Raw genomic sequence first — 14031 nt, 5'->3', positions numbered from 1 at the left:
AAATAAATTTTGTTTCTGCTTAACAAGTGGCTCGTGAATTGTGCCCAGCCAGACTGTGGCAGGAACCCACTGGTGTGGCTTCGCTAGTTCACTACAAAGGGAAAGGATAACAAAGATAAACACAATGGAGAAATTTGGTATGAAAAAAAAAAAAGATCAGAAAAGCATCCTGAACTTAGCCATACTATGAGCTGGTCTGAAAAGTTCTCTGTTTCTCAACCAGCCTCAGAGAGCTGAGGCAGCAGCCCTCTTAGGTGGCCATGCTGCAACTCACTGCTATGGGACCCAAGAGATAACAGCAAACACTGCCAGACTAACCTAGCAAGTGTCTACTGTATAGTCTAGGGTGTACCTAGCAGAATATGAGTGAAACCAGCACAGAGAAGATTATACCCAAAGGGATTCATGTCAAAAAAATTGAAGGGGAGCCCAAATCACTTTTCCTTTGAGTCTGGCAGCTCACTTGACCAGCTGAAGTGGGTTGGAAATCTGAACAGGCAATTGTGAATACACTCAGGGACTAAATCTAGAAAGTCTATATTCATGGGCAACAGAGTCTGTGAAGGATTGGCTCCCCTGCCCCACAAGAAGGACTATTTGGAGGCTTCTGAGATCCAGACTCTTGACAGAGATCAGCAACTGCCAGGTCATAGGGGTGTATTGATCTAATCTCTCCAAAGCAGATATCACCCAAAAAAATCCCTAAGGCCTGATTAGACCTAAGTTCCAGCCACTGTAACTCATCCTGTATAACTCTGCAGCAGCCTCATCCTGGAAGTACATCAAGCTAGTATGTGTAGACAATACTTCAGCTAACAGTATGTCCCATTCCATCCTACCATATACTAGTGAGAAGGGAACCTGAGAAATAGTTCAACCAGCATCAGTCTTCAGCCATTTCAAATAGCAGCTCTCTGAATAATACAAAAAGAGGAAGGGGTTATAACCCCAGCCCTTCCATGCTCCTCCCCCTTCTCTAATAGTCCAAGAAGAAATGAAGAGAAAAGCAGTTGGGCATAGGCAGTGACCATCCATTCATTTTATTTTGACTACCTCAGTAGAGACAATTCCTACATTTTTCATTAAGAATCTTTTGCTCTGTGTGTGTGTTCTTGCTTTGTTGATTGGTTTGTGGACATATACAAACACATATTTATTTCTTTTATACAAATATATATATATTGAACCCAGGGTGCTTAACCACATCCCCCAGCCCTTTTGTTATTTTTTATTTTAAGATACAGTCTCACTAAGTTTCTTAGCTCTCTAAGTTTCTGAGGCTGGTTTTGAATTTGCAATCCTCCTGCCTCAGCCTCTAGAGTCACTGGGATTATAGAAATGTATCACAATGCCTGACTCTTTTTTCTCATTTTTAGCATTTTTATAATGTAGTTATCTTTTCTTGCCTTGTCTTTGGGGGTTAGGGTTTGGGGTTTGCATAATTTGATTTTCTTTTGTTTTGTTTCATTTGTTTCTTTCTCTACCCCTATTTCCTCCTCCTGCCAACAGTCTCCCTTTATTTCTATTTTTTCTCCTCCTTCCTTAACCATTGCCTGCTATGTCTCTTTTGCATTTTCTCTGTTCACCTTTGAAATTGTAAACTCTCTTCTATTTCCCTATCACATTTTCTTTTCTCTTGATTAACCATATTTTTATCATCTTTTAGAACAAATTGGTTTATATAACATTTACTCCCACCATTCATGCTCTTGCAATTACTACTGCTGTGTATGATGTACTTGACACCTCTTGTTGACTTTAATGCCTGATCCACTTTATGGTTACTTATTGTTTTTGCTGTTGGGCATTACTAACCCCATTATTTCCAGGTTTTATAATAATTAACATTGTAGATTTCAGAGAGGAACCAGGCATTTATTTTGATATTGTATATTATTTGCATTGGTTGTGGCTATTTTTTGTTTCCCCTTATTCTGTGAGATGCTGGGAAGCCACAAGAACACTACAAGTTCTCACAGTAGAGTTTCTGCTGCTAAACTATACTCAGCCAAGAGACAGCTTACCTTGTTCCACACACAAATTAACAACACTCATATTCAGCTATATTTTAATATAAAGAATAAAAGAGGGGAAAAATAAACTAATGGCAGGCCTCAAGTAGAAAGAGTTAGGGGTGGACCCTCAAGGTTCCCACTCATGGACATCAACTGCTTCAGCAAAAACAGAGAGAACTTAAGACAAAGGCTATGTATACCATAGCTATCAGGGGAGGTCTCAATATAGATCATTCTAGGGTACTTCGGCACTTGAAAACTATGTCCTAAAAAGGCCCACACATAAGAATAGAAGAGAAATTCCTCCTAACAGATCATAAAACCCAACACAAAAATACAAGAAATATGAAAAACAAGGTAATATGACACTTCCTAAGTAAATAATACACCAGCAACTAACCCCAAAGATCCTGAAGTAAATAGAATATCAGATAAAAAATTCAAAAGAATGATTATGAAAAAATGATCAATGAATTCCAAGAGAACACAGAAAAACAACTGAATGAATTAAGGAAGTCAGTACAGGCTAAGAATGAGAAATTCATTAAGGAGTTAGAACTATTAAAAAAGAATCAAACAGAAATCTTGCAAATAAAAGACACAATAAATCAAATAACATGCTCAGTTGAAAGTGTCACTATTACATAGACATGCTAAAGACAGGATCTCAGAGCTTGAAGTCAAAGGGACCAGCCTTAAACATTCAGATGATATTAAAGAAAATAAAATAAATAACAATGATTAGAATATATAAGCATTCTGGAACAACATTAAGAGAACAAATTTAAGAATCATTGGAATTGAGGAGCATTGTGAGATGCAGGATAATGGGATGGATAACCTCTTCAGGGAATAATAACAGAAAAATTTCCAAACCATCAGAATGAGATGGACATCCAGTTACAGGAGGCATTCAGAACCCCAAATACAAAAGATCAAAAAAGAAACTCTCTGCAACATATTATAATTAAAATGCCTAACATACAGAACAAAGATAGAATTTTTTTAAAACCTCAAGAGAAAAAGGTCAGATCACATTTATAGGCAAACCAAACAGAATCACTTCTAATTTCTAAGCAGAACTCCCTGCTCTCCCCAACAGGCACTAACCCAACACAGTGCTTAGAGCCATGTAGCCAGTCCATAGCTTGCAAAGCCTAGGCCTGATCTGCTTGATACAAAACAGCTATCTGTGGCAGTTGTACAGGACACAGAGCACAGCCCACAAGACCTCCAGAGAGAGTGATTCCTAATTGGGAAGTAGAAAGGGAGAGGGTGAGTGAGATACAATTTAGAGACTAAATTAGAGACCAGGAATTGCGAGATCTACAAATGATATAAGGAGATAGCACCAGCCACCCACATCACAAGAGCAAACCTCAAAGGAGATCCTTGGGGAGCAGTCTTCCAACAAGGAACAGCAAGTGCTGTACCCCACCTCCAGAAGCTCCACCCCCAAGACCAACCCTCCCACCCTAATAACCTTGACCATCCTAAGGATGCAGATACCAGCAAATAACAGACAAACCCACCTACTGGATGAAAGGGGAAGCAGGAAAGATACTGAACTCCAACAAAAACTATCCATTAATTTTCCTTCAAATTTGTTTTCTCTTTTCTCACTTTCTCTTCTCCCACCCTCACATCCCCAACACTTGTGAAACCAAGTACTTTTCATGAATTAGTCTACTGAGGTCTGGGATGTCTGAATAGTATATTGCAGTTGTGTTGTACATTCTTTTTTATTTTTACATTTTTTATTTTTCTTAATTTTTATGATTGTTTTTTGTACTGTCTTATTGTCTTCCCACTTACTTGTCTCCCTCAAATCACTTTCTCTCTTTTCTCCTGCTATAAGCCAACTTCTTTAGATTCCTCTTTCACACTTCCTAGGATCTAATAACTCTATATCCTCACCTTCTACCTCCTTAACATCTCATCTGACACCCCACCTCCAGTTCTCTCTTTGTCCACTATCAGAAACTGTAGACCTTTTTGCAAACCTACTATTTATATTGTAGATAATAATTGAATTCACTATTTCTGTATATTCTGACAAAACCATAAATGTCTTAACAGCAGTTATTTGGTTTAAGGCTCTATATTGTTTGTATTGGGATCTGTTAACATTGTTCACCCCCTTAAAGGAGAGTTATTCGACCCCCTGCAGGGACGCTATAAGCCTATAGGGTAAAACTGTAACACCTTGGATCCGCAGTGCTATATGAGAAGACACATGAACAACATGAGAAAACAAGGGAAGAAAGTGCCCCAAACAAACCAAGATACAGCATTATTAGAATCCATGGCCAGCACAGCAGAAGAAATTACAGAGAAGTAGTTCAGGATGTACATGATTAAAATGTTCTATGAATCAAAGGATGATATAAGAGAGCAAATACAGGCAGCAAAAGATCATTTCAATAAAGAACTACATAAGCAAATACAGGAGGCAAAAGGCTACTTCAAGACAGACATAGAGATTCGGGGGGGGGGGGGAGTCAGAAATCCTAGAAATGAAGGAAACAATAATCCAAAACAAAAACTCAATAGAAAGCATCACCAACAGACTAGATCACTTGGAAGACAGAACATCAGATAATGAAGACAAAATATACAATCATGAAAACAAAGTTGACCACACAGTAAAGATGGTAAGAAACCATGAGCAGAAGAACATCCAAGAATTATGGGATAACATCAAAAGAACAAAAGAATTATTAGAATAAAGGAAGGCATAGAGTTACAAACCAAAGGAATAATCTATTCAATGAAATAATATCAGAAAAAAGACCCAAATTAATACAATTAGAGATGAAAAAGGAGAAATCCACAGACATCACAGAAATCCATCAGGTTATTAGTTACTATTTTGAAAACTTATACTCCAATAAATTGGAAAATCTAGAAGAAATGTGTTCATTTGATCTGCCGAATTGAATCAAGGGTTCACACAAAACCTAAGCAGACCAGTAACTTGAAATGATATAGAAGCAGTAATAAAAAGCCTTCCAATAAAGAAAAGCCCCAGACCAGAAGATTCTCAGCTGAATTCTACCAGACCTTTAAAGAACTAATGCCAATACTTCTCAAACATTTCATTAAATAGAAAAGGATGGAATACTTCCAAATTCATTCTATGAAGCCAGTATCACACTCACACATTGGTGTCCGGATAAGGACACATCAAGGATAGAAAACTACAGACCAATATCCCTGATGAACTTAGATATAAAAATGCCAAGTATGACAAACCTGTAGTTGTGGCTCTATTCTCGTTGTTTTGAGGATCCTAAGCCTCATTTGTAGCAGTAAGCAAATCAAGCATTATGCTAAATGAATGAAACATGAAGCTGATGTTTGTTGAAGAAGCATCTGGACTTTGAGAGGAATTGTGCGCCAGGCCCATTTCTGTGTATTTGCATCCAACTGTAATGAGCCTATTTTTGTCAAATTGGTGGAGTCCCTTTGTGCTGAACACCAAATCAATCTAATTAAGGTCAATGACAACAAAAAACTAGGAGAATGGGTAGGCCTCTATAAAACTGACCTAGAGGGCAAGCCCCGTAAAGTGGTTGGTTGCAGTTGTGTAGTTGTTAAGGATTATGGCAAAGAATCTCAGGCCCAGAATGTCATCGAAGAGTACTTCAAATACACCTGGATACTGAACAATATGTTACTGAATGAACATTGGGTTGCAAAAGACATCAGGAGGAGATTTAAAAATTCTTAGAGGTAAATGAGAACACAGACACAACATATCGAAATCTCTGGGACACTGTGAAGGCAGTACTAAGAGGAAAGTTCATTGCATGGAGTTCATTCCTTAAAAGAATAAAAAGTCAACAAATAAATGACCTAACAGTACATCTCAAAGCCCTAGAAAAAGAAGAACAAATAAACTCCAAAAACAGTAGAAAGCAGGAAATAATTAAAATTAGAGATGAAATCAAAACAAAAGAAGCAATTTAAAATATTGACAAAACAAAAAGTTGGTTCTTTAAAAAAATAAAGTTGACAAACCCTTACCATGCTAACAAAGGGAAAAAGAGAGAAAACTCAAATTACTAACATATGTAATAAAAAAGGTAATATCACAACAGACACTAAAGAAATACAGAGGATAATTAGAAACTACTTTGAAAACTTGTACTGCAATAGAAGATATTAAAGGCATCCACAAATTTCTTAAATCATATGATTTGCCTAAATTGAATCAGAATGATATATACAATTTAAACAGACCAATATCAATCGATGAAATAGAAGATACCATCAGAAGCCTACCAACCAAGAAAAGCTCAGGACAAGATATATACATAGCAGAGTTCTACAAAACTTTTAAATAAAAACTAATACCAATACTCTTCAATTTATTCCATGAAATAGAAAAAGAGGGAGCACTTCTAAACTCATTCTATGAGGCCAATATCACCCTGATTCCAAAACCAGACAAAGATACATCAAAGAAAGAAAACTTCAGAACAATATCTCTAATGAACATGGATGCAAAAATTCTCAATAAAATTCTGGCAAATCAAATACAGAAACATATCCAAAAGATACAGAACCATGATAAAGTGGGATTCATCCCAGGGATGCAAGGTTGGTTCAACATATGGAAATCAATAAATGCAATTCATCACATCAATAGACTCAAAGATAAGAATCATATTATCATCTTAATAGATGCAGAAAGCTTTCAACAAAATACAGCACCCCTTCATGTTGAAAACACTACAAAAATTAGGGATAAAAGGAACATATCTCAATATTGTAAAGGCTATCTACCCTAAGCCCCAGACCAACATCATTCTAAATGGAGAAAAATTGAAGGAATTCCCTAAAAAGTGGAACAAGACAGGGATGTCCTCTTTCACCACTTCTACGCAACATAGTTATTGAAACACTGGCCAGAGCAATTAGACAAAAGAAATTAAGGGATATGCATAGAAAAAGAAGAACTTAAACTAGCACTAATTTCTGACAATATGATTCTATACCTTGAAGACCCTAAAAATGCCACCAGTAAACTTCTAGAACTAGTAAACAAACTCAGCAAAGCAGCAGGATATAAAATCAACACCCATAAATCAAAGGCATTTCTGTACATCAGTGACAAATCCTCTGAAATGGAAATGATGAAAATTATCCCAGTTACAATAGCCTCAGAAATAAAAATACTTGGGAATCAACTTAATGAAAGAGGTGACAGATACAATGAAATATACAATGAAAACTACAGAACCCTAAAGAAAAAAATCAAAGAAGACCTTAGAAAATGGGAAGATCTACCTAGCTCTTGGGTAGGCAGAATTAATATTATCAAAATGACCAGACTACCAAAAGCACTATACAGATTTAATGCAATAATGATCAAAATCCCAAAGGCATTCCTCATAGAAATAGCAATCATGAAATTCATCTGGAAAAATAAGAGACCCAGAATAGCTAAAGCAATCCTTAGCAGGAAGTGTGAAGCAGGTGGCATCACTATACCAGACCTTAAACTATACACAGAGCAATAGTTAACAAAAACAGCATGGTATTGGCACCAAAACAGACTAGCAGACCAATGGTACAGAATAGAGGACACACAGACTAACCCACAAAATTACAATTATCTTAAGTTAGACAAAGGTACCAAAACTTATATTGGAAAAAAGATAGTCTCTTCAACAAATAGTGCTGGGAAAATTGGAAATCCATATGCAACAAAATGAAATTAAACCCCTATCTTTCACCATTCACAAAAATCAACTCAAAGGGGATCAAGAGCCTAGGAATAAAACCAGAGACCCTGCATCTAATAGAAGAAAAGGTAGGCCCTAATCTTCATCATATTGGATTACACCACAACTTCCTTAATAAGACACCTATGGCACAAGAATTAAAATCAAGTATCAATAAATGGGATGGATTCAAACTAAAATGTTTCTTCTCAACAAAAGAAATAAGCAATGATTAAATAGAGAGCATACATCTTCAGGGAAAATTTTTACCCTGCACACATCAGATAGAGCACTAATCTCTAGGGTATATAAAGAACTCAAAAAGTGAAACACCAAAAAAAAAAAATAACCCAATCAGTAAATGGGCCAAGGACCTGAACTGACACTTCTCTGAAGACAATATACAATCAGTCAGCAAATATATGAAAAAAGGTTCATCATCACTAGCAATTAGAGAAATGCAAATCAAAACTACTCTAAGATTTCATTTTACTCCTGTCAGAATGGCAGATATTATGAAGACAAACAACAATAAGTGTTGGCGAGGATGTGGGGGAAAAGTACACTCATACATTGCTGGTGGGACTGCAAATTGGTACAGCCACTATGGAAAGGAGTATGTAGATTTCTTGGAAAACTGGGAATGGAACCACAATTTGACCCAGCTATCCCTCTCCTTGGTCTATACCCAAAGGACTTAAAAACAGCATACTACAGGGACACAGCCACATCAATGTTTATAGCAGCACAATTCACAATAGCTAAACTGTGGAACCAACCTAGATGCCCTTCAGTAGACGAATGGATTTTTAAAAACGTGGCATATATACACAATGGACTATTACTCAGCAATGAAAGAGAATAAAATCATGGCATTGCAGGTAAATGGATGGCATTGGAAAAGATAATGCTCAGTGACGTCAGCCAATCCCCCCCAAAAAAAATGCCAAATTTTTTCTCTGATATAAGGAGTCTGATTCATAATGGGGTAGGGAAGGGGAGCATGGGAAGAATAGAAAAACTCTAGATAGGGCAGAGAGTTGGGAGGGGAAGGGAAGGGCAGGGTGTTGGAAATGATGGTAGAATGTGATGAAAATCATTATCCAAAGTACATGTATGAATTGGTGTGAATATGCTTTATATACAACCACAGATATGAAAAAAGTACTCTCTATATATAATATAAATATAATATCAATTTAAAAAAAAGAATACCTGATCATTCTGATTTTCAAGTCTTGGAGAAAAGCTGGGAATTATTAGGCGGACTGCAGCTAGTTCTTGGAGTTTTGTATCAATTTCAGCAAGCTGCTGATGCTGGGTGGCTGCAAATGTGTATCCTTCTCCTGGAACCAGCCAACCAGACTGATCACCCTAAAATGAAACAAGGGTTACCAGGTCATATCCATACTACATTTTCCAAAACATACCTTTCAGACTGCTTTAGCCTAAAGCCCAGGACTTCACAAAACAAACAAAAGCAAAACAAAAAACAGAATTAATATTAGGATGGTAAAAGAAAAAATGAAATAGTTTACACTTTCACTATCTGCCAACTCTGTGTAAAGTATCTTCTTACATTATGTGGGAGTTTCTCCTATGGAATAAATCTCTTAGTCTGGTTATCATAATATTTTCATTTCTCTACTTTAGAAAAAGGTTTTGTGATGTGTTGAATAGGAAGAAATCAGTAACTACCCTAAAGGAAAACACTATCAAAGGAGAAACAAAGTCAAGTAAAAAACAAAACAAAATTACTGGGAATACAAACAATATTTCAATAATAATCCTGAATATTAATGGCCTAAACTCATCAGTTAAAAGACACAGACTGACAGATTGGATTAAAAAAGAAGACCCAACAATATGCTGCCTTCAAGAGACTCGTCTTATTGGAAAAGACATCTACAAACTGAAGGTGAAAGGATGGGAACAAACATAACACTCACATGGACTGTGGAAACAAGCAGGGGTTCCCATTCTCATATCAGATAAAAGTGGACTTCAAACCAAAGTTAGTCAGAAAGGATAAAGAAGAACATTATGTACTGCTTAAGGGAATCATATATTAACTAGACATAACAATCATAAATATTTATGTCCCAAACAATGGAGCATCTACATACATTAAACAAACTCTTCTCAGTTCAAGAGTCAAATAGACTACAACACAATAATACTGGGTTACTTTAACACATCTCTTCCCCACTGCATAGATCTTCTAAACAAAAAATAAACAAAGAAATTATAGAACTCAATAATACCACCAATAATTTAGACTTAACAGACATACATAAAATATTGCATCCATCAATGAGTGAAGACACTTTTTTCTAAGAAGCACATGGATCCTTCCCTAAAATAGACCATATGGCAAATACAAAAATATAGTGATAGTACCCTGCATTCTACCAGACCATAATGGAATAAAATTAAAAATCATTGATAAAATAAAAAATAAAAGCTATTCCAACACCTGTAGATTAATAATACATTATTAAAATATGCATTGATAGCAGAAGACATCAGGGAGGAGATAAAAAATCTTAGAAGTAAATGATAATTTTGATACAACAGACCAAAATCTCTGGGACACTATAAAGGCATTGCTAAGAGGAAAGTTCATTGCATTGAACTCATTCATTAAAAGAAGTAAAAGTCAACAAATAAATAACCTGACATTACATCTCAAAGCCCTAGAGAAAGAAGAAAAAAATCAATATCAAAAGTAGTAGTAGTAGAAGACAGAAAATAATTAAAATAAGGGCTGAAATCAATGAAATTGAAACAAAAGAAATAATTGAAAAAATTGATAAAACAAAAAGCTGGTTCTTTGAAAAAATTAATAAAATTGATAAACCCTTAACCACCCTAAAAAAAAGAAGTGAAAACTCAAATTACTAAAATTTGTGATGAAAAAGGAAATATAATATTTCAGATACCACTGAAATACTGAAGATAACTAGAAACTATTTTGAAAATTTATACTCCAATGAAATAGAAAATATTGAAGACACCAGAAAATTTCTAGAGAAATAGGAGCTTCCCAAACTGAATCAGGAGGATATACACAATTTAAACAGACAAATATCAAGCATGAATAGAAGATGCCATCAAAAGCCTACCAACTAAGAAAAGCCAAAGACCAAACAGGTTCTCAGACAAGTTCTATAAGACCTACAAAAAAGAAATTAATACCAATACTCCTCAAATTATTTCATGAAATAGAAAAGAGGGAACCTTTCCAAACTCATTCTATGAAGTGAGTGTCACCTTGAAACCTAAGCCAGACAAAGACATATCAAGGAAAGAAAGCTTCAGACCAATATCCCTGATGAACACAGATGCAAACATTTTCAATAAAATTCTGGCAAATTGCATACAAAAACAAATTTAAAAGATAGTGCACCATGATCAAATGGTGTTCATTTCAGGGATGCTAGGTTGGTTCAACATACAGAGTTCAAAAAACATAATTCATCACATCAATAGATTAAAGATAAGAATCATATGGTCATCTCAATATATGCAGAAAAAGCAATTGATAAAATACAACACCCTTTCATGGTCAGAACACTAGAAAAAACAGGGATAGAAGGAACATATCTCAACATTGTGAAAGCTATCTATGCTAAGCCCAAGGCCAACATTATTCTAAATGGAGAAAAATTGGAGGCATTCCCTCTATGAACTGGAACAAGAAGGGATGCCCTCTTCCACCACTCCTATTCAACACAGTCCTTGAAACTCTAGCCAGAGCAATTAGACAGATGAAAGAAATTAAAAGGATATAAATAGGAAAAGAAGAACTCAAACTTTCACTATTTGCCAACAACATGATTCTATACTTACAGGATCCAAAAAACTCTACCAGAAAACTTCTAGAACTAATAAATCAATTCAGCAAAGTATCAGGATATAAAATCAACACCCATAAATCAAAAGCATTTCTATACATCAGTGATGAATTCTCAGAAAGAAAAATTAGGAAAATACCCCACTCACAATTGTCTCATTAAAAAAATAATAAAATACTTGGAAATCAATCTAACAAAAGAGGTTGAAGTCCTATACAATGAAAACTACAGAACACTAAGAAAGACATTGAATGTTCTTGGATAAGAAGAATTAATACTGTCAAAATGGACATATTATCAAAAGCTTTATACAGATTTAATGCAATTCCAATTAAAATACCAACAACATTCTTCATATAAATAGAAAAAGCAATCATGAAATTCATTTGGAAAAATAAGAGAAGCAGAATAGCCAAAGCACTCCTTAGCAAGAAGAGGCATCACAATATCAGACCTTCAACTATACTACAGAGCTATAGTAACAAAAATGGCATGATATCAGCACCAAAATAGACTTGTAGACTAATGGTACAGAAGACACAGTGTCAAACCCACATAAATACAGTTATCTCATACTTAACAAAGGCGCCAAAAACATACATTGGTGAAAAGATAGCCGCCTTCAACAAATGGTGCTGGAAAACTGGAAATCTATATGCAGCAAAATAAAATTAAACCCACTATCTTTCACCATGTACAAAACTCAAGTCAAAGTGTATCAAAGACTTAGGCACTAGAACAGAGACCCTGTAACAAAAAGAAGAAAAAGTAGGCCCAAATCTTCATCATTTCAGATTAGGTCCTAACTTCCTTAACCAGACTCCTAAAGTGAAAGAAATAAAATCAAGAATTAATAAAATGGGATGAATTCAAACTAAAAACCTTCTTTTCAGCAAAGGAAACAATCCATAAGAGAAGTGGGAGAACATCTTTACTACACACACATAAGATAGAGCACTATTCTCCAGGATATATATAGAATTTTAAAAATTTAACACCAAAAAACTAAATAACTCAATCAATAAATGGGCTAAGGAACTGAACAGATACTTTTCAGAAGAATATATACAATTTATCAACAAATATATGAAAAAATGTTCAACTTCTTTAGTAAGCAGAGAAATACAAATCAAAACTACTCTAAGATTTCATCTCACTCTAGACAGAAGAGCAATTATCAAGGATACAAGCAATAATAAGTGTTGGCAAGGATGTAGAGAAAAAGTACACTCATACATTGCTGGTGGGACTACAAATTATTGCAACCACTATAAAAAGCAGTATGTAGATTCCTTAGAAAACTTGGAATGGAACCACCATTTGACCCAGCTATCCCACTCCTCAGCCTATACCCAAAGGACTTAAAATCAGCATACTACAGTGATATAGCCACATCAATGTTTACAGCAGCTCAAATCACAAGAATTAAACTGTGGAACCAACCTAGACGCCCTTTCAACAGATGAATGGATAAAGAAACTGTGGTACATATACTCAATGGAATATTACTAAGTAGTAAAAGAGGACAAAATTATAGCATTTGTACATAATGGATGGAGATGGGACAATACCATGCTAAGAGAAGAAAGCCAATCCCAAAAAATTTATAAAGGCTAAATGTTCTCTCTGATAAGTAGATACTGACCCATAATGGGAGCACAGGAAGTGGTTAGAGGGGAATTGCATGGGGAGAATGGAGGAACTTTGATTGGGCAAAGGGGAGGGAATGAAGGGGAGGGGACATGGGGGTAGGAAAGCTGGTGAAACATTACCCTAGGTACATGTATGACTGTACATGTGGTATAACTCTACACTGTGTACAACCAGAGAAAAGTTGTACTCCATTTCTATACAATGAATCAAAATGCATTCTGCTATCATGTATAACTAATTAGAACAAAAATATAATTTTTTAAAGAATGAGAATAAGACATAAATGCTAACAAGAATAATATGCAAAATGCAATATTAATAGCAAAAAAATCCCTATGAAAGCATTCATAGAATGTACAAGGAAGATTCATCATAACATAGTTTGACACACAGACAGTGGGCAGCAGTTTACAAATTCACAATTAACAAAATAAGGAATGAAACCAAGGTTTCTTAATTCTATTATTTGAGCTTTTGTTCATCAAATAAGAAAATTACCATAAATCAACAAAGCTAATGTATCTCAGAGTTATGGGGATATTCAGCAATGTGCCTTGCCTACCCTTTGCCCCTACTTCACCAGCCCACACAGCAAAATCTTTGTCCATTCCTAGACCCAGCTCCCACTGAGTGCTCATTATCTAAGAAAAGATTATTTAGACATCGTAACCTGTGATATTCTGTAGATTTGTTTTTGGTTTGAGGTGGAAGGTGAGAAATATTCTGTTTACCCCCATTGAATTTTATTGAATGGACTTACCTGTCAATATTTTA

The 14031-nt window shown here is 35.4% G+C and overlaps 1 protein-coding gene across 3 annotated transcripts in view; it reads right to left on the bottom strand.

Annotated features, from left to right (window-relative positions):
• Fsip1 (fibrous sheath interacting protein 1) overlaps positions 1-14031 on the bottom strand; it is a 203102-nt gene that overhangs the window by 128300 nt on the left and 60771 nt on the right. For all 3 annotated transcript variants that reach the window (XM_040274652.2, XM_040274654.2, XM_005316389.4), the window contains exon 9: positions 8963-9121. In XM_040274652.2, coding sequence (XP_040130586.2) covers positions 8963-9121 — 159 coding nt within the window. The remainder of the gene's footprint in view (positions 1-8962; positions 9122-14031) is intronic.

This window comes from Ictidomys tridecemlineatus, chromosome 5 (assembly GCF_052094955.1).
Source record: "Ictidomys tridecemlineatus isolate mIctTri1 chromosome 5, mIctTri1.hap1, whole genome shotgun sequence".
NCBI classification, from domain to species: Eukaryota; Metazoa; Chordata; class Mammalia; order Rodentia; family Sciuridae; genus Ictidomys; species Ictidomys tridecemlineatus.
This window is presented reverse-complemented; position numbering and strand designations above follow the sequence as displayed.